Source organism: Mchenga conophoros, linkage group LG2 (assembly GCF_057382185.1).
Source record: "Mchenga conophoros isolate Kocher_MC1m ecotype Shallow Benthic linkage group LG2, M_conophoros_male_GT1.1, whole genome shotgun sequence".
NCBI lineage: Eukaryota > Metazoa > Chordata > Actinopteri > Cichliformes > Cichlidae > Mchenga > Mchenga conophoros.
Window position 1 is genome coordinate 30,030,679 of NC_140527.1, and position 24,677 is coordinate 30,055,355.

Here is a 24,677-nt window from a genome sequence, read left to right on the forward strand (position 1 = left end):
ACATATTACTTGTTCAAAACACATTTACAGACATTAATGATTGTTGTGTTGCTCAGTGAGTTTTAAAAGTCTTTGACCCTTTTTGACCCTTCCCTATAATTAGCGGTCCAACGGTATGTTGCATTCATGTCCATAACAGTCTTACTGCTCTAGAAACCATTACAGCAGTATTATAGGGGTATACTCTCTCACATGCACTCACCTGTTACTTTTCCTTCTCCATAACCAACACTGGTACCAAAAAAAACAAAACAACTTCATGATCTCCCTGCCATGCTTTCCAGGTCCCAGATATCATTGATCTCCATTTTGCAGTTTCTCCCTTGCTCTGTTGCATCTATCCTGTGTCATGGTCCTGGGTCCCCTGACCCAGCGTTTTTAGTTCCTTGTGATGTTTGTAATATTGTACTTGTGTGAGTTATTTTATGGTTTCTAGTTTCGATCCCTTGCCCTTCATGTTTCTCTGTGTCCCCTCTGTTCTGTGTAAGTCTGTGTCTGCATGTTTGATTTCCCCTCTGTGTCTTTCAGTTCTTAGAGTCCTCTGCCTTATGGTTTATGTCTCTGTGTTTCTTAGTTGCTGTCTCCACTGTGTCAAGTTCGCGTCTCTGTGTGATCCTTCCTGTTTTACTTTGAAGTTCCATGTCTTATGTGAATGTGCCCTGCTTTGCTTGTCTCGTCAGTCCTGATTTCTCCCAGCTGTGCCCTCCTTCTGTGTCTCATTCCCTCGTTATCCCTCTGTGTATTTAAGCCCTGTGTTTCTCTTTGTCAGTGTCGTAGTCTCCTTCATGCTGTGTGTGAGGCTCCCTGTGGTTCCTGGTATACTTTATGTTTAGCGTTCCCAGTTTAGTTTAGTACTGTTTTCGTGTTCCACTTTTTGCCAGCATTAAAGCTGTGTTTTTGAGTTTACGTTTTGTCTCCGTGAGTTTGCGTTTGGGTCCTCTCCTGCCTGCCACACAGCCGAATCATGACATCCTGCTGTGCTGAACCCCTTGAGTTGGCCTCCTGTATCCATTTTTTCATGATAGGATCGGATTGAAACACAAACATGGTCTGTAATTGCCAATACAACTAACCCTTTAAATACATGATGAGCTGGCGTGTTGAGTTTTACCTGACCTCTTATGTTGCTTCACTTCTCTGTACACAACAGACAGTGTTATCAGGAGCACAGACTGGGATGATGACTGTTTTCAGATTAAAGCAGTTTCTCTTTATTCAAGTGTAGAATTTGGTAACAGTTTAAAAGTAAGTATTATTAAAAAGCTGTAGATACATAGCTGCTTCGGCACACCTCCATTGTTTTTTTTTTTTTTAAGGTAAAGGGTTATTAATAGGACAGATTTAATCTTGAGGTTTTAGTGCTTAAATCTAACAAAAAGCTGATATAAGTAAAACTAAACTGTGTGAAACAGAAAATGCACACAAAAGTAGTAGCCTTCAAAGTCTGTGTAACTGTTTCCAACATAAAAGGTCCAGCTAGGTTTTTTATCACGTAATGTATGATCTTGGAATATCAGGCTGCAAATGCAAAAAACAATGTGCACTTTTCTGCGCATTTTTCACAGATACTGTAACACAATTAATTTTGTCAATAATGAGACTGTCTGCTTTACTACCAGTATCAATAGTAGGCTTGGAGAATATTTTCACCACTGACTATCATGCTTACTTTAATAATCCTAAATGCTCAACACAAAGTAGTTATTAGCCTTTGGAGCCAAAGATTATTGAAAGAGATGTGAGATCTGTAATTATAAGGATAGCTCACTGAAACCTTTGTTTTTTGTTTTTGTTTTTTTTATTTTAAAAATGATGCAAAAAGTCAACGAGATTAAAGTATTAAATATTTAATAACTTTAGAGCTTTGTTCATCAGTAATGCTGATAGGATGTGGATGTGAAACAGACTCCAAAGACATCAGTAACACAATAATTATCAACATCATTCAACCATCTCAAAGTTTATGTTAGACGTGCATTTCAGTATATCTAAATATTTCTGTAAATTACCAAATGCACAATGATACAATCTTAAACAAAAAAGAATAATGTCACTGTCTCCAAATTTATCTCTACATGTGCATTTTGTTGTTTATCTAATATTGACATTGAATAAAAAAGCAAGAACATAATTATAAAAGCATAGTTGAGCTGATTAAATGTTATCTTGACTCTGAAGATCTCTTTGATATTCGTGCTGAAGCTTATTGTCAATTTACTGTCCAGTATTCAAAGCATTTATAGGTTGTTGTAAGTGAAAAAAGGCTTCCACTGTGTTGCGCATGTGCCCATAGATCCAAAACTGATGCTTATTTTAATCACTATAAAAAGTAGTTTAGCAGTGCACAAATCTACAATACTCTAAGGTTTTACTGTGTGATGTTTCATGAGATGTTATGATTTGGTGTCATATAAAGAAATCTGATCTGATTTGTGTTTAAATGTATAAAGAATGTGTGTTTGTTATACTGCCAGTACTGCTTAGTAGTGATGACACCAAATAACACAATGTGTTTGATTATTCTTTAAAAATAATAATTCTATAAGAGAAGCTGGAATTTGGATGTTTTATCACTGCCCAGAGTACTGGTTGCACTGCAGTCATGCAACAGTTTAATCTGATGATTAATTTCCACAATTACAAAGTCAAAAACTAGTCAATTTCAAATTAAAAGAAAGTCCCTCATTACAATCACAGTCTTTGTTCCATCAGACCTTCAACAAAATACAAATGCAGAAAACACATACAGTGCTTCTGTAATTAAATATAGAGAGAATCTAAGACTCTAAGACTGGATGCATTGATGCCCTGTCGTAATTTGGAACTCGAAGTACCGGTAATGAAAATCAATATTAATGAGCTTTGATGATTAGTCTGATGTGAAATCACATTAAATGAAAAACCTTTAGGTATCTTTCCATCACCTTCTCCTCCATGGACTTTCAGTGTTGCAGCCCACCTAAACTCAGCAATCACTTAAATTACCTTTATGGGCCTTGGCATACAAGCAATCACCTCCTGTCGGTTTTGTGTGCCTACATCGCTTTTTAGTCTTGACTTGGGCATATTGTGTCTGACACCTTCACTGCTGCTCTTTGCTCCACTTCGTCATCTTCTTCCTCTGCAGAGTAACAAGAAGATAAAATAAAGCTCAGTAAGTCATTAATACAATAGTGTGACTTGTGCAGATTGACAGGAGTTAAAAAGAAACAGGAAATGATAAACATTTTTTAATGTCATTTCAGATTCTGAGCAAAAATCACACACAAACTGATTTAAAATTGTCTTTTTTGTGAGTTCACATGACTTCTTTATCAACATGATCAGAATCAACCTTTTGGGATTTACTTAACTGAATAACTGAGCATGCATCAAGACATTCCTTATCAATATTTAAGAAAGTAAAACGGTTGTTTGTTTGTTTGTTTTTTTAAAAAAAGCAAGAGCAAATTTTATTCTTTATATATTTAAATGTATTATCAATTTATAAAAAGAGCAATAAACAACCAGAGTGCAGTGAGCACAATGAAAGTTTTGTACCTTCTTGTCTTGCAGATATGTTGTTTTGTTTCTTCTTCTGAAAACAGATGACTGCTATACCCACAACTAAGAAAATCACGAGTGCTGAGAGGACACGAACCATCAATAGCAAAATTACTGCTGCAAAAATAAATGACATAAAAACAAATAAGTCAACAAATGAAGAAAACAACAAAGAAAATAAACATCAGTGAATCCACTTCATAAAACTCCATTTTTATTTGCTAAAGTACCAGTCATCATTGCTGACATTTTGATTTCATGAGATTAGTTGGGTTAAGTTAACTGGTTAATGTAAATATCCCATAGGTATGAGTGGAAATGGTTGTCTGTCTCTCTGTGTTAGCCCTAAATCAGTCTGGGGACCTGTCAAAAGTGTAGCCTGCCTCTTGCCCTAAGATAGCTGAGATTGACTCCAGCCCTCTCCACCACCCTGATAAGCAGAATGGAATGGATGGATATGATATTTGTGCCCTGTTGACTAATGTGCAAACAATAGAAATGAGCAAACAATCGAAAGATTTATGAAAACCTTACAGTGCCCATAGTAAACACAAATTGCTATTTAGCTTTTATTAATAATGTGTTCACTCACCACAGATAGATATTTTCTCTTCTTTGAAGACATTACTGACGTTGTTCCTGACTGAGCAGACCAGATCTCCTGAGACGTGCTGTTTCAGAGTGATGATGTTTGTCTTATTGTTTCCAGAAAGGAGCTCAGCATCTGTCAGTGTGCGTCCATCCAGAGTCCAGCTGTACTGAAGACTGTCCCCTCCCTCAGAGAAGCAGGACACCCTCCTCTCTCCCAGGGACAGACACTCAGAGACCAGCAGGACAGAGGACACAGGAGCTGAGACAAATAGACACAGATGACTATTGATTTTAAGATGCGCGTTATTAATTATATTGTCCAATGAAGAACAGGGAAAATACAAAATACATGAAATTTTGTGAAATATATAAATTACCAAAAAACTATTATGTGTGTGTTTATATATATATATAAAAAAACACCCAGCACGCCCCTGCGGGCGGTTTATCCTTCAAGCTCGGGTCCTCTACCAGAGGCCTGGGAGCTTGAGGGTCCTGCGCAGTATCTTAGCTGTTCCCAGGACTGCGCTCTTCTGGACAGAGATCTCCGATGTTATTCCCGGGATCTGCTGGAGCCACTCGCCTAGCTTGGGAGTCACCGCACCTAGTGCTCCGATTACCACGGGGACCACCATTACCTTCACCCTCCACATCCTCTCGAGCTCTTCTCTGAGCCCTTGGTATTTCTCCAGCTTCTCGTGTTCCTTCTTCCTGATATTGCTGTCATTCGGAACCGCTACATCGATCACTACGGCCGTCTTCTTCTGTTTGTCTACCACCACTATGTCCGGTTGGTTAGCCACCACCATTTTGTCCGTCTGTATCTGGAAGTCCCACAGGATCTTAGCTCGGTCATTCTCCACCACCCTTGGGGGCATCTCCCACTTTGACCTCGGGACTTCCAGGTTATACTCGGCACAGATGTTCCTGTACACTATGCCGGCCACTTGGTTATGGCGTTCCATGTATGCCTTGCCTGCTAGCATCTTGCACCCTGCTGTTATGTGCTGGATTGTCTCTGGGGCATCTTTACACAGCCTGCACCTGGGGTCTTGCCTGGTGTGATAGACCCCAGCCTCTATGGATCTTGTACTCAGAGCTTGTTCTTGTGCTGCCATGATTAGTGCCTCTGTGCTGTCTTTCAGTCCAGCTTTGTCCAGCCACTGGTAGGATTTCTGGATATCAGCCACCTCCTCTATCTGCCGGTGGTACATACCGTGCAGGGGCCTGTCCTTCCATGATGGTTCCTCGTTTCCCTCCTCTTTCTTGGGTTTCTGCTGCCTGAGGTATTCACTGAGCACTCGGTCAGTTTATATATATATATATATATATATATATATATATATATATATATATATATATATATATATATATATGTGTGTGTGTGTGTGTGTGTGTGTGTGTGTGTGTGTGTGTGTAATTGTTGTCAATTTCCCATAGAGGATAGTTATTGTTGTTATTTTTTTATTATTATTAAAGTATTTTAACATTTAATATTTACTATTAATGTTTACCTTGAATACAAAAGGTTAAAAAAATATGTTTAGATTTTACATCAAAATCTAATTCGTTATAGTCTCAAATGAAAAATAAATTTCACAATGTTAAATTTCTATCTACAAATTGTCATCATTTCCCAATCGGAGAAAAATTTACTCTCATTATTTACCTTGAATAAACAACTGTAAAGTCTGCTCGCCTGTTGATCTTCCATCTGAATCAAAGGTTTGAAGGGTATAATTACCACTGTCATTCCTGCTCAGGTCACTGAGCCTAAATGTCCCATTAAAGGGGAGAATGACTGATCTATCTTGTACTATATTAGAAATAACCTTATTATTTCTGACATCTAGTATTTTTAATGAATTCTTTAACAGTTTGTATCTTGTTATTTTTGAGGTGCTGTCCATCAGCTGGATGTCCACAGTTCCTCCCAAAGCTCCATAACACAGAGCTCCATCCTGTCTGCCATCACAGTAAGTTTCCACACCTGCAAATAAACAGAAAAAATAAACAAAATAAACACAATCAAAACATTGACAATTTTCATTGTTCAATGCCCTCCAAGTAGTAGTTGCTGTCGGTCACTGTAGCTTTACAGTCACATCATCATCAAATAGAAAAAATGTTAAATGTTGTACATAACCTGTAGCCTTTCTACAAAAAAACAAAAACAAACAAACAAACAAAAAAACCTTTTAATGGATTAATATCAGTAATTCAGTGATTTTCCAAAATGGGAAAAACAGAGGATTAAGCAAAGGATAGTTTTAGATTTACTTTTCCATATAATTTGATAACTAAAATTCTCATTGCTATAATTAATTTAACCGCATACTCATGTTGAAGTTATCTCAGAATGAGGTATTATTGTTTTTTTTAAACAATAATGCATCTGGCAGGAGTTTTTTTTAAACACAAATACCATTAACTGACCTCAGTACAGGTCTTCAGAACTTTTTTTGTTTCTTTCATCGTTTCTCATTCAAGCTTGTTCTTATTTTTGAATCTTTTTTATTCTTTCTGTGCAGAAGCTACTTAAGAATTGTGCTATGTAAAAAAAGTACATTATATTGTTATACCTCACCAAACAACACCAGAGATGATAGCTGTTAGACACCCAAAAAAAGCTGCATGGAAAACTTGTGTGAAAGCAGCACAATCACAACCACATCTACTATTATACTTGTGCTTGACACTTTAATTTTCTCATTGGTGCAGCTAATAATGATTGGTGACCAAGTGGAAAGCTTCAGTATGACTTTAAAGCATAAAATTTAATATTAAATCAGTAATATTAATAGCAGCCCATGTGTAACTAAAATAACTGGTAATACTAATAGATACACAGATGTTATATCACACATTCTGTTCATTCACTTCAAGAATCTGGAAACCTTAAACATTAAAGTTGTGTCTGAGTGTGGATATATGTTTTTCCTTTGAAATTCTGTTATATGTTGCACAAGTGATGTACACTGTGCTTTGCAGTTCTACTCAGATGGCGTTTATATGATTTGTGATAAACTTTACAATAACTTTAAAACTATAAAATCATAAGTAACTTACATAACTTGCCTTCACCTTTGCCATTGTCTTTAACACCCAGGGTGAAATTAATGTTTTTCTCTAGGACTCCATTGGAATTAAAGACCTCAACAGTATATTGACCTGAATCATTCCTCCGCATGTTTGTGATCTTGAGTGTCCTGTTCTCGATTATAAACTGTAGTCTGTTGTTAAATTCCTTGTCTGTTGTTGTTATTTTTTCTTTCTTCAGACTGAACACAGTTATGTTCCCCTTGGGAAGTACCTTCGAAAACTTCATTTCACAGCCACTAGCATTAGTCATCACTTGGATATACACAGTTCCTTCAGTCAGAGGAGTGCACGGGCATGTGTTCTTGGTGAGATTACATGTGGTCTCACCAACTGGAAAGAAAGCTGGAAAAAATGCATTCAAAAGATTCTGAGCTTAAATTATTCACACTTCAAATGTACATTTTTGGCATCATTTTGAGGACAATCTTACCATGAGTTCCTGATACTACTAGCAAAAGGGTGAGAAACTGCTCCATGATCCTTATTCATCCACGCTGTGGTTTGAATCTTGAAAAGTAAATTAAAAAAATGCACTTTAAAAATGAAATGACATTAACAGGAGGTTTCTTCCTGTTAAAAGGGAGTTTTTCCTTCCCACTGTTGCCAAAGTGCTTGCTCATAGGGGGTCATATGATTGTTGGGTTTTTCTCTGTATCTATGAAGCGCCTTGAGGCGACTTATGTTGTGATTTGGCGCTATATAAATAAAATTGAATTGAATTGAATTGAATTGAATTATGAGCAAATCTGGTTATAAATCTGCTGGGACCTTTAGTTCACACTGAAACAGTAAATGGGTGATGATGTAGACACAGTATTTTTGTAAAAAGAATAAAATAAGCTAAACTGTCTTACTTCTTCTCATTTTCCTCTTCCTGTTTTAATTGTACTTGCAAAACTGAGTCTAGACAACACTGTGTCACTAAAGCGAAACTTTTAAAGGGTGATTATCATACAATATCTCTTGTTTACGGCCGTCTTGAGTTTTCTTCCTAGAAAGCACAGGCAACAATTCACAAATAGTGTAGAAGTGTCCTTCTACACCAACTCAAAGCTACTTTAAAGTAGCTTTGAGTTGGTTTTCAACTTTTGTTCTCAGCTTTGTGTTTATGTTTTTGGCACTGATCACCACCTGCACTCATGTATATATCTATCTATCTACTTAGCACTTTTAATTCTTATTCTCATTTTTATTTTCATGTCTATTTAAGCTTAATTTATAACAGTATTTATAACAGTATGTTTGCACTGAAGCACCGCAGCAATTTCCTAATGTTGTAAACCCGCTCAACATTTGGCAATAAAACCCTTTCTGATTCTGATTCTGAGTCTGATGTATAAAACACAGGATATCGAAATGTATTCAGTAACTGTTCTGTCACACTGACTGCAGGTTATAAATAAGTAAACACAGCTCACCTTAAGAGTCTCCTATAGCATCACCTACACTCCAAACATAGCTTCTATGCTTCTTCTTTACTATTCAGCCTCTGTGGACTCAGCAGACAACTTTCAGATAAGGTCCTTTATTTTACCAAGATGCAAATAGGCCCAGTTTAGAATGACCATGTTTCCTGTAAGTGATCGGCTTCAAATAAACTGTACTCAGTTTTCATTGGTTTCCATTGCTTGGTGTTACTGATCAGATTCAGATAAGAATGCATAAACTCACACGAGGCAGGATGTAACTACAATAGAACTGTAGAGAGAGAAGTTGTGTATCAATTTAGTGACACTTAAACTCCCAAAACCAGTCGTGTCATTTTATACTCCAACTAATAATGCAGTTTCACTGAGACTGTAATATTTTCTTTTAAATAGATATAACCCCAAAAAAGAAGTTTACAAACAAATTGATGCCAGTTTAACACAGACATGACAGGCATTATAATGTATAATTAAGCTATAAATATTTTATTTGATACATCTGAGCTTAATTGCTCAAAACACATTTACAGACATTAATGATTGTTGTACTGCTCAGTGTGTTGAGGTTAGATGTTAGGTTTTAACATAAAAGAAAAGATTGTCATTGTAACCACAACAGTAAGGGTCACTACACACACGACAAGCTCAGATGCAGCTTTTACCACGAAGAGCCTCTGTATGTTTCTTCTTGCTTATATTCTGACCCTTCACCATAGTATACTTTCACACTCTATCTGTAGTTTAGAACGATCTTCACATATACTTTTGAGAAAGAACATGCAACAACTTAAGTAGTACGACAGTAAACACACTGATTTGCGCAATCTCACAGCTGTATATCAAAATGTCAGAGGATCCAGTCAGTTCCCCCCCTGAGAGAATGAACATCTTCAGCTACAACTACAACTCGATCTTATAGCACTTTGGCTTAATAGTAAAAATACGTTTTCATGTGTCCTGACAACAAAAAGAACAACTCTTGATTTTGTAGTCATGTCATAAATTCTATTGATAGTGATTAATGTTGAGTTTCCTGAAAAATTTAAAAAAATTAAAATAATGTTTTTGAGATTTTTAGTTTGTGAAATTGCTGATTTAATGTTTATAATTCACAACCTTATGAAATGGCAAAGGAAACTCTTCACACCTTCTTAGCAGAAAGGAGAAATATACATGCAAAGTGATCAAATACATACATTCACACTGTGGTGTTATTTCACACTTGTCTAACACCCATGCCTTTGCTTTGTAACTTTTCTGTTGCAGAGCTCAACTCACTCGCTCTCTTCTGGCTCAATTCCTTCACCCAACACTGGTTGTCTATGGTTTGAAGACATATTATGCTTTGAATTTCAGTCTTACATAGCTTTTCTTCTATAGGTATCATTTATTTCAACTACTGGCACGTTATTAACAAAGAGTTTTACTGAGTACAGACATTATGTATAAACAACAGTAACCCCTTGGTAAACCAGTAGAGGGAGACCTCACACCTCTGCATACTGATGATAGGTTTTTGTTCAATGAAACAGCCCACAGTTGAAATGTCAGCAAAGCTTAACAGGATAAGCTGATGACACAGTACAAAGACAGTTAACTGAACAGGAAATAAAATGCTGTCAAAGATTTCACATCATTACTGCTTGAAATATTGATAGAAACAGGCCAAAAATAACCACAAACAATATTTTTGTTAGCAGATAATTAATAAATTCATATTTTATCAGTAGTATTCTGTCACGAAAAGCAAAGCAATTTAAAGCTACTTTGATATCAGAAAGCACTGCTCCTCGCCCGTCAGTTAATAAGTGCATCTATCCTTGACATTACTGCCACCTTGTGGCTACAGTCATCTGTCAAAGCTGTGCTTATTTCATCTCATAGCAAAGTGTAGCGCAATCTGGTTCCTGTGAATGATAACTGGAGCTGGGCAAACTGAGAGGTCAGTAACGTGTTCCTGGTCATTTGCGCATGTACTTTGTAGATAAACTTTTGGTCTGTAAACTGATGGTAGATCTGGTAGAAACTTGCCACACAAGCTTCCAGTGGCTCTGCTTTCCCTGTTCTGAGATCAGTTCTGACCTGCACTTCATATGGAAATACAGGTAGCATCAGGAAGTAAACAGGCTTCTTTTTTTTTTTTTTTTTTTTTTTGAAAAATCAAGATGTAGGCCTGTGTTTCTGAGCTAATAAACAACTGCCACTACAAACACAAAATATGAAGCTTCACATTAAACACATAATAAAGTATTTAAAATTAGCTCAGCCTGTATGCACCAAAAATATTAATCAATTTAACACTGATGGGAAACACTTTTATGTAGAATAATAATTATTGTTGTTGTTGTTATTATTATTATTATTATTATTATTATTATTATTATTGATTTAAATTAAGCAATTATCCATCAATTATTTAATTTAATTTAAAAAACAACAAAAACTGTAATGGTCCTTGTGTCTCTTACCCAGTGTTTAAAGTTGGTTTTGGACTAATGATTCTTTCTGTTAATTTATGACTTAAGTGTTACTTCTTTATAGTTTAGTATTTTTCTAGTGTGTACTTTTACAGTTTTTTACAGTCGCTAACAAGCGTTTGTCCAAACAGTTGTCACATTTGCAAAACTCTAAACACAATTAGCACAGGATCGGTCTGTTGTGGCCATACCATTCACACATTTCATGTCGTGTTCACCCAATATGCAGTCAGTGAACACATTTCCACAATGCTTACATTTTCTTAACAGACAAGTTATACCTCCCAACAAAACTATGGACTGTTCTTGTAGTATCTACGAATGTTAACACACAACATCCCACAATAGCAAAAACAATATTCCAAACCGTAGATACAGTATAAAAACCTCTGCCCCTGCAATGATATCAGTACAAAAACAATATCAATATCAAAAATATATCTCAGCTGTAAACAAACAAACAATTGAATAATTGACACACAGCTGATTTATGTTGGGTAAATTGGGCCAACCACACCTTCTTCCATTCTGGCTTAGACTCAGTGGGGTTCATAAGGCAAGACCTTGAGGAGTGATGTTTTTGGAAACAAAAAAAAGATAAACACTGTAATGTCTGGTCGAGGAGGAGTAAGAGCAAGGGGCCCAGAGAGAAGAGCAGGCCCAAGGAGAGGGCAAGGTATAGGTGTAAGAATGCGTGGTGGTGGCATTCCAAGGACTGCAAGAACAGTAGTCAGTGATGAAATCCGTGCCACTATCATTGACCATGTAATCAACCATGGTCTTTCACTAAGAGAGGCTGGTGAAAGAGTGCAGCCCAATTTGAGGCGGTCAACGGTTGCCTCCATTATACGCACCTTTCAACAAACCAATAGGTAAGTATTGCATTTTACATGGATTGTTCCTATTCTCACTTGACATGTCAATATGGTCATACAGTAATGCATATGTTGAATTGTCTGTCTTTCTAAAGAATGCAACGTCTTCCACCCTCTGGGGGAAGAGGAAAGCTCCTCAATAATGATCAGGAGCTTGCCATTGTGGAAATGGTTACTGCAAATAATGCAATAAAACTGCGTGAAATTCAACCTAGAATTGTGGCGGACCATGAGATATTCGACAATATCGATAGAATCAGCCTCACAACCATTTCGCGGACATTGTCCAAACATAGAGTGCGGATGAAGCAGCTCTACACTGTTCCCTTTGAGAGGAACAGTGAGAGGGTCAAGGAGCTACGACGACAATATGTCCAGGTACAGTGTATATTCAATCCAATGTCCAGTTCTATAAGCTTTGCACTTTGCAAGTAGGTAACCTACACAATACTAGGTTACAGTACAGTATGGTATACAGTACTAACATGACTTACATAAACTTTGTTTCAGAGAGTTATGGAATTGGAGGCCAACCAGGCCCCTCATGAATTCATATACATCGATGAGGCAGGATTCAATCTGGCCAAAAGGCGTCGACGTGGACGGAATGTGATTGGAAAAAGGGCCACAGTTGATGTGCCAGGACAGAGAGGGGCAAACATTACCATGTGTGCAGCAATTGCAAATGCAGGATTACTCCTTCACAAATGTCAGGTTGGACCCTATAATACAGAGCGCTTGCTTGCCTTTCTCAATGATCTCCACCAGCGCCTGGTTCCAGAGCAAGGTCAGGAGGGTGAAAACATGAGGACCTTTGTAATTACCTGGGACAATGTGGCTTTCCATCACTCGCAAGCAATAACAACATGGTTTGAAGTCCACCCAAGACTGGTAAGTCTCTTCCTTCCACCCTATTCACCTTTCCTCAACCCCATAGAGGAGTTCTTTTCTGCATGGCGGTGGAAGGTTTATGACCATCAGCCACATGACCAGATGTCCCTCCTTGAAGCCATGGATGCTGGCTCCAGGGACATCACAGTTGACGATTGCCAAAGGTGGATCCGACATACCAGGCGGTTTTATCCCAGGTGCATCGACTTGGCTGACATCAGATGTGATGTTGATGAAAACATGTGGCCTAACCCTGAAGATCGCAGAGATTAGATGCAAATTTTTTGCCTTTTTTTTAGCCCCCCTCCCCCCCTTTTATCTTGGCTTTTTGCTGTTGTTTTTTTGTTCAGAATGCTCTTGTGTGTTTCATGGATATTTTGTTCACTGTAAGCAATACTGTAAAACTTTCTCTGTCCTATCATACCGTGTTTCTACTGTACCTCCTGTGGTAAACAGTAAAGAAACAAAAACTTGTTTGCTTTTTACTGGAATGCTTTTGAATGTGAACATTACTGTACATGTGGACATACAGTTACCAACCAAGACATTTCTGGTGTCAATATGGTGGATTGCATGTTTCGCATGCAAATACCTGTGAAACTGAAACATAAAAGTCTATGCAGTTTTTGTAATGTCAATAATAGCCAGTATTTTGAAACCTGGTGTACTTTGACTGCATGTACCTTGTGAAGTGAAAACAAGTGTTATTCTTTGACAGACTAATTTCATTTTGAGTCAGATTTATAGTGTTTTTGTACAGTTAGTGTGTGCAGAGAAAGATGTGTTCTAATTTTGAAATGAGGAGTTAGTATATATTTAACAAAGTGTATTTTTGGGAAGGATATTATCCATTTGGCCAATTGTGTTTTGTAGGTGTGGGTCTGTGTTAAGAGTTTAGAAAAAGTATCTGAAGTATGGGTAGGCGCTTGTTAGCGACTGTAAAAAACTGTAATATTCATTCTGTTTATCCACACACATGTGTGTGTCTGTTAGTCCCTGTTTAATTTTCCTTCTTCTTCTTCTTCTTCTTCTTCTTCTTCTTCTTCTGTCGGTTTTAACGGCAGCTTGCATCCAAAGATGTTGCACTACTGCCATCTCCTGGCTTTTACTCTCACTTCACTTAAAAATCATTGGAGCCTCTTCTTAAAAAAAAAAAAAAAACACAAAAAACAAAAAATGTTCCATTCCACCATTCATCTCAAACCTCAGCACTCTCCTTTGACTTACATACTTCCTGCAATTAATAAACACATGTTCAACCGTCTCCATAGCATTACACCAATCCCATAACCCAGTCGGATGTTTCCCAATCCTAAAAAGAATACCATTTAGAAAGCAAAGGCTCTTCACTTTCCTCTGACACTGTAGCCACGTTCGCCTTTTCCCTCGTTCAGCCATTTCTTTGGCAATGCACTCGAACACAGCCCGGTTACGATACGACCCTTCAAATTTAGCATGAAAAGAATTGTCTCCCTATGGTAATCAAGTCCAAAACCTCAGTTTCTGTCCATTGACTCCCTCCGTCTCCAGTTTCCGCCGCCATGCTTTCTCGTTTGTCTTTGCTGATAATTGGTGTCTGTCTTGTGTAAGTGACGTAAAAGATGGATTGAATGATCATGACCATGAACATGACCATCCAAACAGCAGTCGCTTTCTAAAACATCAGATATGTATCGGACTCAGTACCACATACGAAAGTGACATAGGTGGGATTTGAAAATATCGGATTTGTGCTGTCCACACTGTCATACCATGATCGTATATGGGTCGCATAGGGTCAAGAAAGTCGGATTTAATGCGCTTTCGCCTGCAGTGTGAACGTAGCCTAAGTCTTGTGTCCAACCTCTGGCACCCACACAGCCACCATGATAAAAAAAATACTAACATATGTGCTTAATGTCTTTTTGGAATATATTTCAAGTAGACAGATGAAATGCAATTGCAAAATAAATAATACATGAAAGAAGGAGACAAAGATCTTTCTCTGATTTTCCACTTCGATTATATTTTGCTGGATTGCTGTTCTTGAATAATAAAAACACAAAAAACATATTGACATATACTAAAAATATACTAAGCTGTCAATAAAATGTGGAATGAAAAAACCCCCACTAATGCTTATTTACAAGCCTATGAGGACACATGAGAAATGTACAACAGGTGAAAAGTGACACTATGTGTTGGAGTGAGAACTCAATGCAATCATCAAAACAGAGTTATCTGGATATTCCATCCTTTGTGGGACAGCAGGGCCCTCCAATATTGTTTTTTTCTTCCAAGCGAAATAGAGCGAAATTCCACTTAATGATATAATTACCACAGCGGCTTTCAAACCAAACACGAACCAGGAAGCACCTGTGCAGAAAAACAAAATATTTATGACAAGTTAGAGCGGTGAAAGAAGAGTCATTGTAGAATTTTGCTTATATACCATACTTTATAAGACAAAGGGAAAAAAACCATGAATTAATCCCCTTCATCAGAGTTAATCTTCCCTCTTTAATAATACCTTGGGTCATTATTGATGGCAGTTTAATCAAAGCGGATTATTTGACACTATGTTATTCTCCTTACCCACTGCAGTTTGTGTGGCCGTGGAAGGGTCTCCTGTTGGTTCGGGACAAAGGGTATTACTGGACTTATGCACCCACCCTGACATCTGTGTCCCATTAAATAATGAGCAGCTGATGAAAACAAAGCCTATGAGCAGATAAAGAGATAACTTTTTAAAAAAAAATTACACTAAGAATCAGCTTTTATCAGTATTGTTCTCACTCACCACAGGTAGATATCCTCTCTTCTTTGAAGGCATTACTGACATTGTTCCTGACTGAGCAGACCAGATGTCCTGAGACGTGCTGTTTCAGAGTGATGATGTTTGTCTTATTATTTCCAGAAAGGAGCTCAGCATCTGTCAGTGTGCGTCCATCCAGAGTCCAGCTGTACTGAGGACTGTCCCCTCCCTCAGAGGAGCAGGACACCCTCCTCTCTCCCTGGGACAGACACTCAGAAACCAGCAGGACAGAGGACACAGGAGCTGAGAGAAACACACAGATGAGTTTAGATTTTAAATCAGAATCTCTGTCTTTTTCTATAGTCTCTAAAAAGAAACAAGGAAAGAACAAAATACATGTATTTGATATTTTGTGATATATTATTTAGTTTGCCAACAGAACAGAAAAAATACCTTGAATAAACAACTGTAAAATACGCTCGTCTGATTTTCTTCCATCTGAATCAAAGGCTTGAAGAGTATAATTATCACTGTCACTCCTGTTTGATACTAGGGCTGCTCGATTATGGCAAAAATGATAATCACGATTATTTTCACTGAAATTGAGATCACGATTATTTGACGATATTTATTTAACCCTTTAAGACCTACTATAGAACCAAGTCCACCAGAGCTTATATTATTTTTTTTACATGCTGTAGTGCCATTTGTGGGAGCATTTCAAGTTGCTATACATCAATACAACTGTTATAGCCCATATTTTAATAATATGTATGCATTAAGTCCATAGTAATTACATAAATTGCAAAAAAGTGCAATAAACTACAAAAAAAATTGAAAATCGCTTTTGTTTTGTTTACATATATTTCTACTTGGAGAAATTTAAGAGGCTTATCCCTCAAAACTTTAAATACAATAAAGTTGCAAAAAATAGTTTACAACAACAGGAAATTTATTTTGAGTGTCTTCATAGTTTTATTTTGGAGATACAGTTTTTATATACTGCAGGAAAAACAAAAAACAATCCTATGATGCAAATTTGCAAAGAAAACAGCATGTGCATCATTTCACTGTGGGAAGATAAGATAAGATAAGATAACCTTTATTAGTCCCACACGTGGGAAATTTGTTTTGTCACAGCAGGAAGTGGACAGTGCAAAAGTTATGAGGCAAAAATTAGAATACAATAAGAATAAATACAGTACACAACTGTACAGAATAGAATAAAATAAAATACTATATACAGTAGAATAAAATAAAATAAATATACAATAAGATAAAAATAGAATACAAATACAAATACTATATACAACTGAGTAAAAATACAACGATGACAGAAAGGATTATTGCACTTAGTATTATTGCATATGTATGGATGTGTGTGCTTGATCAGTTAAAGTCTTTATTATGGAGTCTGACAACAGTGGGGAGGAAAGACCTGCGAAATCTCTCCGTCCCACACCGTGGGTGCCGCAGTCTCCCACTGAAGGAGCTGCTCAGTGCTGTCACAGTCTGCTGCATGGGGTGGGAGATGTTGTCCATCAGGGATGACAGCTTAGCCGCCGTTCTCCTGTCACTCACCACCTCCACTGGGTCCAGAGGGCATCCTAGAACAGAGCTGGCCCTTCGGATCACCCTGTTCAGTCTCTTCCTGTCCCCAGCAGAGATGCTGCCGCCCCAGCAGACCACGCCATAAAAGATAGCAGAAGCCACAACAGAGTCATAGAATTTCTTCAGGAGTGGGCCCTCCACTCCAAACGACCTGAGTCTCCGCAGCAGGTACAGCCTGCTCTGCCCTTTCCTGTAGAGGGCGTCTGAGTTATGAGTCCAGTCCAGTCTGTTGTTCAGATGAACACCAAGGTACCTGTAGCTGTCCACAGCCTCAATGTCCATACCTTGGATGTTCAGTGGTTGCAGTGGAGAATGCTTGTGCCTGCGGAAGTCTACCACCAGTTCCTTGGTTTTACTGGCGTTGATCTGGAGGTAGTTCAGCTGGCACCAGTCCACAAAGTCTTGGGAAGTGTTACGAACAGCTGATAGGAACGGCAAAGCGTGTTTCTGGAATATTATGTTTTTGTTCCTGCAAGCGCTTTTTATGCAATTTTTGCAAAGCTATATGTGGAAGGAAACCGTGACCGAGGACAAGCTGATGGCATCAGATGTAAGTACAACTCCTCCGGTTTCATATGCAAAACAAATTATTGCGCTAGCTTACACGGTTCAGGTTCTACAGGGATTTAAAAATAGTTACACAACACGGAGCGTGCTGCTCTGACCGGCTTTAAAGGGTTAACAATGACTTTAAAAAAATAATATAAAATAATGTGCAACACCACTGAAGTTTTTTTTTTTTAAACTCTCTTTTCAACCAGCGGCAGTCACTCTCCAAATAACTTCTGCTTAGCTTTCCGAGCTTCCCTCGGGTCCTCTTAATCAGCGGTCTCCAACCTTTTTTGCGCCACGGACGGTTTATGCCCGACAATATTTTCACGGACCGGCCTTTAAGGTGTCGCAGATAAATGAGGGAGGGGCTAATAATCGGCTCAGTCATTTTTAATGATCGTTGAAATTCCAGATCGTAATCGTGATTAAAATTCGATTAATTGAGCAGCCCTATTTGATACTATACAGAGTTGGAAAGTATTTGTACTTTGTTATTGTACTAAAGTAGAATTCTCAGGTATCTGTGCTTTACTTGAATAGTTTTTAAAAAATTTTGTTCTACTCCTTACATTTTCAACACAGGCTTTTTATTATTGGTTTAACATATTTGAGAGGAGTTATTATTTCTCATCAGTACATGCGTTCAAACATCAAACCGATTTGTGCCTAAGCAGTAACGCATGGAATACAATCCTGTTTGTGTGTTAATCACCAGGGGATGTCGCATAAAAAGAGATCAAAGAGGAAAAACTGTGTGCCACAGTCAAGGGTTCAAGTGGCAGAGGAAGAAGAGATGTTAGATATAAAGTCAAGGACTGCTCAGTGGTATTTACCCAATTTCGCTGTGCAAGAAACTGCACAATGACAATAAAAAGCTCTAAGTCTAAAAAAGCTCTAAGTGTATTTGATCAACTGGAAATTAGAAGTTTACATGCAAGTCCTCATGTTTTTAAATCAGATTTATTAGGTCTTTGTATTATAATGATGATTTAAGTTCAAGTTTATACAGCTTTAGTCTTGTGTTCTTGTTTAGTGAGGCTCCTCTTGTGTCTTTGTCACACTCCTGTGTCGCTTGTGTGAGCCTGTGGTCTTATCTGTCTCCTTGTTTCTTCCCCCGCTCTTCTCCAGGTTTCTGTGTCACGTGTTTGTGTACTTCCTGTTTCATTTTGACAGTTGTTCGTCCCGAGATCAGTGCATTTGGTTTTGCTTCCCATGTGTTTCTTCTTCCCTAATCACCCTCATGTATATATTACATCCGTTTTCAGTGCGTTTGCTTATCCTTCCTTGTGTCTTTGTGTTTCCTTGGTTATTCCAAGCTGTTTTGATGTATTCCCTGTGTTTTAGGTTTTTTGTTTGTTTAGTTCTAGCTTCACAAGTTAAAGTTTTGAATGTTCTTCAAGGAGTTGGTGTTACTTTCTTACTTTGAGTACATTTCAAAGCTAGTACTTTTTTAAGCCATTTTAAATGTAGCAGGTTCCCAGTGTTTTTCTACAAGTCAGAACAAGTTTTTACATTTCATCTGTGAACTACATTTTAATGGTTTAATAGAGGTTGTTCAGTTGTTTTCCCAAAGGAAGGTGACTGTGCAAATGCAAGCTCTTTTAATATATTACTTATCTATGAATTTACTATTTATTAACCGATTTACTATAAAGCATTACCTACATTTTTTGGAATTACAAAGGTGCCCATCAAAAATGATGTCACTGAGTTTGTAACACAATATGAAACAGACACTTTTTTATAAGGCTGAAGCATCAGGTTACAAGTGCAAAAAATAATGCATCTGGCACTTTTTCAGCTACCATTGCACAGTTAACATTGTGGCTCAATACTTGATTAACCATTTCAGTTGTCAGGAAATCCAGATTGATACACTCCAAGTTGGTTTCTTCACTGAGCTTTGCTTTTTTATGGTTTCTGATTTATTATTGTGCTTATCTGTTATTCTTTCCAACCCTTTCTGTGAATAACCTTAATAAATGTTAATAAATGTGCCATGTAAATAAAGTTTATTGTTCTTATATACACGGTGTGCCATTTATATGGATACACTGTAATAACATGGGAATGGTTGGTGATATTAAAGTCCTATCTGTGGCACATTAGTATATGTGAGGGGGCAAACTCCTCAAGATGGGTAGTGACCATGGGGGCCATTTAGAAGTCGGCCATCTTGGATACAACTTTTGTTTTTTCAATAGGAATAGGGCCATGTGACACATCAAACTTATTGGTAATGTCACAAGAAAAACAATGGTGTGCTTGGTTTCAACGTAACTTTATTCTTTCATGTTTCTCTTTGTTCACAGCCATTGACATGTCAAAGAGGTTAACACGTGAGGAGCGGATTGAAATTGTGTTGATATCTGGTGAACGCAGTAACCGGGTCATTGCAGCAGATTTCAATGCAAGACACCCTACGAGACCACCCATCTCCCATGCTACAGTCAGCAAACTGCTTGCTAAGTTTCGTGAAACTTGTTCAGTGTTGGATTTGCCAAAATGTGGACGCAAGAAAACTGTCACTAATGAAGAAACATCAGTGGCTGTCCTAGCTTCATTCAGCAAGAGCCCACAGCGTAGCACTCGCTGCATGTCACTGGAGAGTGGCATTAGTCGAACATCCCTTCGGCGGATTTTAGCTACTCACAAATGGCACCCTTACAAACTCCAGCTACTGCAGCGCGTCAACGAGGATGACCCAGATCGGCGCACAGAATTTGCAGAATGGGCAAAACAAAAATTGGAACAGGACCCTCAGTTCACGCAGAAAATTTTGTTCAGTGATGAGGCAAACTTTTATGTGAATGGTGAAGTTAACAAACAAAACCACCGCTATTGGTCTGACACTAACCCACATTGGACGGATCCCTCCAAGACTGTTGGAACAACAAAAGTGATGGTTTGTCCATAGTGGGTCCATTCTTCATCAATGGAAACCTCAAGGCCACTGGATATTTGAAATTGCTACATGATGATGTGTTTCCCTCTTTATGCACTGAAGCTGGCACGTTCCCTGAGTTTTTCCAGCAAGATGGTGCACCACCACATTATGGGTGCCAGGTCCGAGCATTCCTAGATGAACAGTTTCCTGGAAAGTGGACTGGTCATCGTGGGCCAGTTGAATGGGCCCCGAGGTCTCCTGATCTGACCCCCTTAGACTTTTATCTTTGGGGTCATCTGAAGGCAATTGTCTATGGTGTGAAGATACGAGATGTGCAGCACCTGAAACTACGGATACTGGATGCCTGTGCTGGCATTTCTCCTGCAGTGTTGCTATCAGTGTGTGAAGACTGAGAGAAGAGGGTTGCATTGACAATCCAACACAATGGGCAGCACATTGAACACATTTTAGGAGTGGTCAGAAACTTGTAAATAACTCATGAAAGAATAAAGTTACGTTGAAACCAAGCACACCATTGTTTTTCTTGTGACATTACCAATAAGTTTGATGTGTCACATGGCCCTCTTCCTATTGAAAAAACAAAAGTTGTATCCAAGATGGCCGACTTCTAAATGGCCCCCATGGTCACTACCCATCTTGAGGAGTTTGCCCCCTCACATATACTAATGTGCCACAACAGGACTTTAATATCACCAACCATTCCCATTTTATTACAGTGTATCCATATAAATGGCCCACCCTGTAGATTAAACCTCAGCACACCACCATAGCTGGTAGTGTCAGACACCAATCAAAAAGACACACTGAAAACGTATGATACTTATATAGTTCTGTTTAACTTTATAACAATTTCATAAATATACAATAAAGAGTAAGTTGCATAACTTGCCTTCAACTTTTCCATTGTCTTTAACATCCAGCGTGAAATGAATGTTTTTCTCTTGGACTCCATTTGAATTAAAGACCTCAATGCTGTATCGACCTGAATCATTCCTCTTCACGTTTGTGATCTTGAGTGTCCCGTTCTTGATTATAAACGTGAGTCTGTTGCTAAATTCCTTGTCTGTCGTTATTTTTTCTTTCTTCAGATTGAACACAGTTATGTTCCCCCTCGGAAGCACCTTCAAACACTTCATTTCACGGCCACTAGCATCAGTCATCACTTGGATATACACAGTTCCTTCAAGAATAGGAGAGCATGGACATGTGTTCGTCCTGAGGTCACATGTAGTCTCATCGCCTGGAATGAGAGCTGGAGAAGACGCATTCAAATGAACGTGAGCTTAAGTTATTCACACTTCAAATGGAAATGATTGGCTCCGTTCCTGGCAAATTTTCTACTATAATACTTCTTCTTCACTGCTTAAAGTACTAATTTAGTGCAGCTAACACTAATCAATGACCACGTTTAACAGTCCAATGTCCCTTTAAAGTTAAAGATTAAATTATGAGTATGGATACCATGTGTGGTGAAAATAACTGGAAATACCAATAGAAAGACAAATACTATATCACAAAATTTTTCATTCATTCTCTTCAAGAATTTGAAAACATTGAGCAGCATGAAACATTTGCATCTGTCTTTGTAGTTTTTTTCCTCAGATCTTCTATCATTTGTTGGACAAGTGATTTGTACGGTTTTGCAGTTTTAGTGCAACATGATGCTTATATTTCTGATTAACTTTATAATAACTTCAAAATATATAACTTGCCTTCAACGTTGCCATTGTCCTCAACATCCAGGGTGAAATGAATATTTTTCTCTTGAACTCCATTTGAATTAAAGACCTCAATGCTGTATCGACCTGAATCATTCCTCTTCAGGTTTGTGATCTTGAGTGTCCCGTTCTTGATTATAAACTGTAGTCTGTTGTTCAATTCCTTGTCTGTTGTTATTTTTTCTTTCTTTATATTGAACACAGTTATGTTTCCCTTGGGAAGCACCTTCAAACACTTCATTTCACTGCCACTAGCATCAGTCATCACTTGGATATACACAGTTCCTTCAAGAATAGGAGAGCATGGGCATGTGTTCATCCTGAGGTCACAAGTAGTCTCATCAACTGAAACGTGAGCTGGAAAAAAGGCATTCAAAAGAACATGAGCTTAAATTATTCACACTTCAAATGGAAATGATTGGCTTCATTCCTGGCAAATTTTCTACTATAATACTTCTTCTTCACTGCCTAAAGTACTAATTTAGTGCAGCTAACACTAATCAGTGACCATGTTTAAAAATTCAGTGTCCCTTTACAGTTTAAAGTTAAAGATTACATTATGAAAATGGATACCAGCCCATGTGTGGTGAAAATAACTGGAAATACCAATAGATAGACAAATACTATATTGCAAAATTTTCCATTCATTCTCTTCAAGAATTTGGAAACATCAAGCAGCATGAAACATTTGCATCTGTCTTTGTAGTTTTTTCAGTAGATCTTCTATCATTTGTTGCACAAGTGGGTACTGTTTTGCAGTTTTACTGCAGCATGATGCTGTCAGGGTCCCTGTTTCTAACCGGTCGGTTCAGTGTGACTACACATGTTTTTGTTTAGATTTTTTGCTCCTGCTCTCTCTCTCCCTCCCTCACTGTCCCTCCTTCCTCCTACTGCCTGGGGAGAGCTCACCTGTGGGCTCCCTCCCTTGGCCCACGCACCTGTTCGTAATCTCACACCTGTGGCTCATCACTCGACAATGTTCCAGTAACTATATAAGATGTCAGCTCTGTGTTTCTCGTCACTGGACCGTTGCCAACTCTTGTCAGTGTTAACCCCGGCCTTGTTTATTCTCGTATCTCTAGCGATCTTCCCGTAGTAATCTTCTCGTATCTTTGTGAATAGATTTCCCTGGACCTGTCCACGTGTTACCTGCGTGACTGAGTGTGTGAGAATTGGAGCCAGCTTTGTGTTTCTTGTGGATTGGTGGAGAGTGAAGAGGAGCATGTGGCGTGGAGCGTGAATGGAGTGTGGACCTAGGAGCGTGGACCTAGGAGCGTGTGTTGGTGCAAGTGTCTTTCCCTGTTCGTGTGGATTCCCGGAATCTGTCTTTTCCCTCACTTTGTAAATAGCTCAACTGGTGTTTCTGTAAATAAACACTCTTTATTTTTCACGACCCAGAGCCTGCGCTTGAGTCCCTTCAGTCCCGTTGTGACAGATGCTTATATTTCTGATTAACTTTATAATAACTTCAAAATATATAACTTGCCTTCAACTTTTCCATTGTCTTTAACATCCAGGGTGAAATGAATATTTTTCTCTTGAACGCCATCTGAATTAAAGACCTCAATGCTGTATTGACCTGAATCATTCCTCCTCATGTTTGTGATCTTGAGTGTCCCGTTCTTGATTATAAACTGTAGTCTGTTGTTAAATTCCTTGTCTATCATTATTTTTTCTTTCTTCAGATTGAACATAGTTATGTTCACACTGGGAAGCACTTTCAAACACTTCATTTCACGGCCACTAGCATTAGTCATCACTTGGATATACACAGTTCCTTCAAGAATAGGAGAGCATGGACCTGTGTTCATCCTGAGGTCACAAGTAGTCTCATCAACTGCAACGAGAGCTGGAAAAAAAGCATGAAAAAACACAAGTTTAAATTATTAATCCTAAAAATGTATATGTTTGTCATCTTTATGAGGAAAACCTTACCGAGTGTTCCTCCTGCTAATAGAACAATGATAAGAAACTGCTCCATGCTCTTCATTTATTGACTGGAAAATTATGAACAAATCCAGATATAAATCTGCAACAAACCTAAACCCAAACTGACAGGAAAAAGTAAATCGGTGACAACACATGATGTTTTCACTAAAACAGAAAAGAAACTATCACTTCTACTTGCCAGCACACAGAATAATGATACAGGCTGCTGTAGCAAACCGAAAGAAATATGTACCACATGTGAACAAATCATTTTCCTCCACTATTTCAATAACTAAGTTTAAACAACACTGAATTGGTC

General features: G+C 38.1%; 1 protein-coding gene across 1 annotated transcript; it reads right to left on the bottom strand.

Moving 5' to 3' along the window:
* Positions 1-1,949: 1,949 nt before the first annotated feature.
* On the bottom strand, positions 1,950-24,410 carry LOC146582233 (uncharacterized). The gene is made up of 17 exons (XM_085246088.1): positions 24,365-24,410; positions 23,916-24,278; positions 22,482-22,786; positions 21,224-21,233; positions 16,094-16,123; positions 15,686-15,943; positions 15,481-15,606; positions 15,081-15,261; positions 14,981-14,984; positions 14,257-14,348; positions 12,935-13,159; positions 7,667-7,716; positions 7,213-7,578; positions 5,804-6,124; positions 4,136-4,393; positions 3,541-3,660; positions 1,950-3,121 (listed from the first exon to the last, which is right to left on the bottom strand). The coding sequence occupies exons 1-17, from the start codon at positions 24,408-24,410 to the stop codon at positions 3,048-3,050; spliced, it is 2,829 nt and encodes a 942-aa protein (XP_085102214.1). The 3' UTR covers positions 1,950-3,047.
* Between the last annotated feature and the right edge of the window lie 267 nt (positions 24,411-24,677).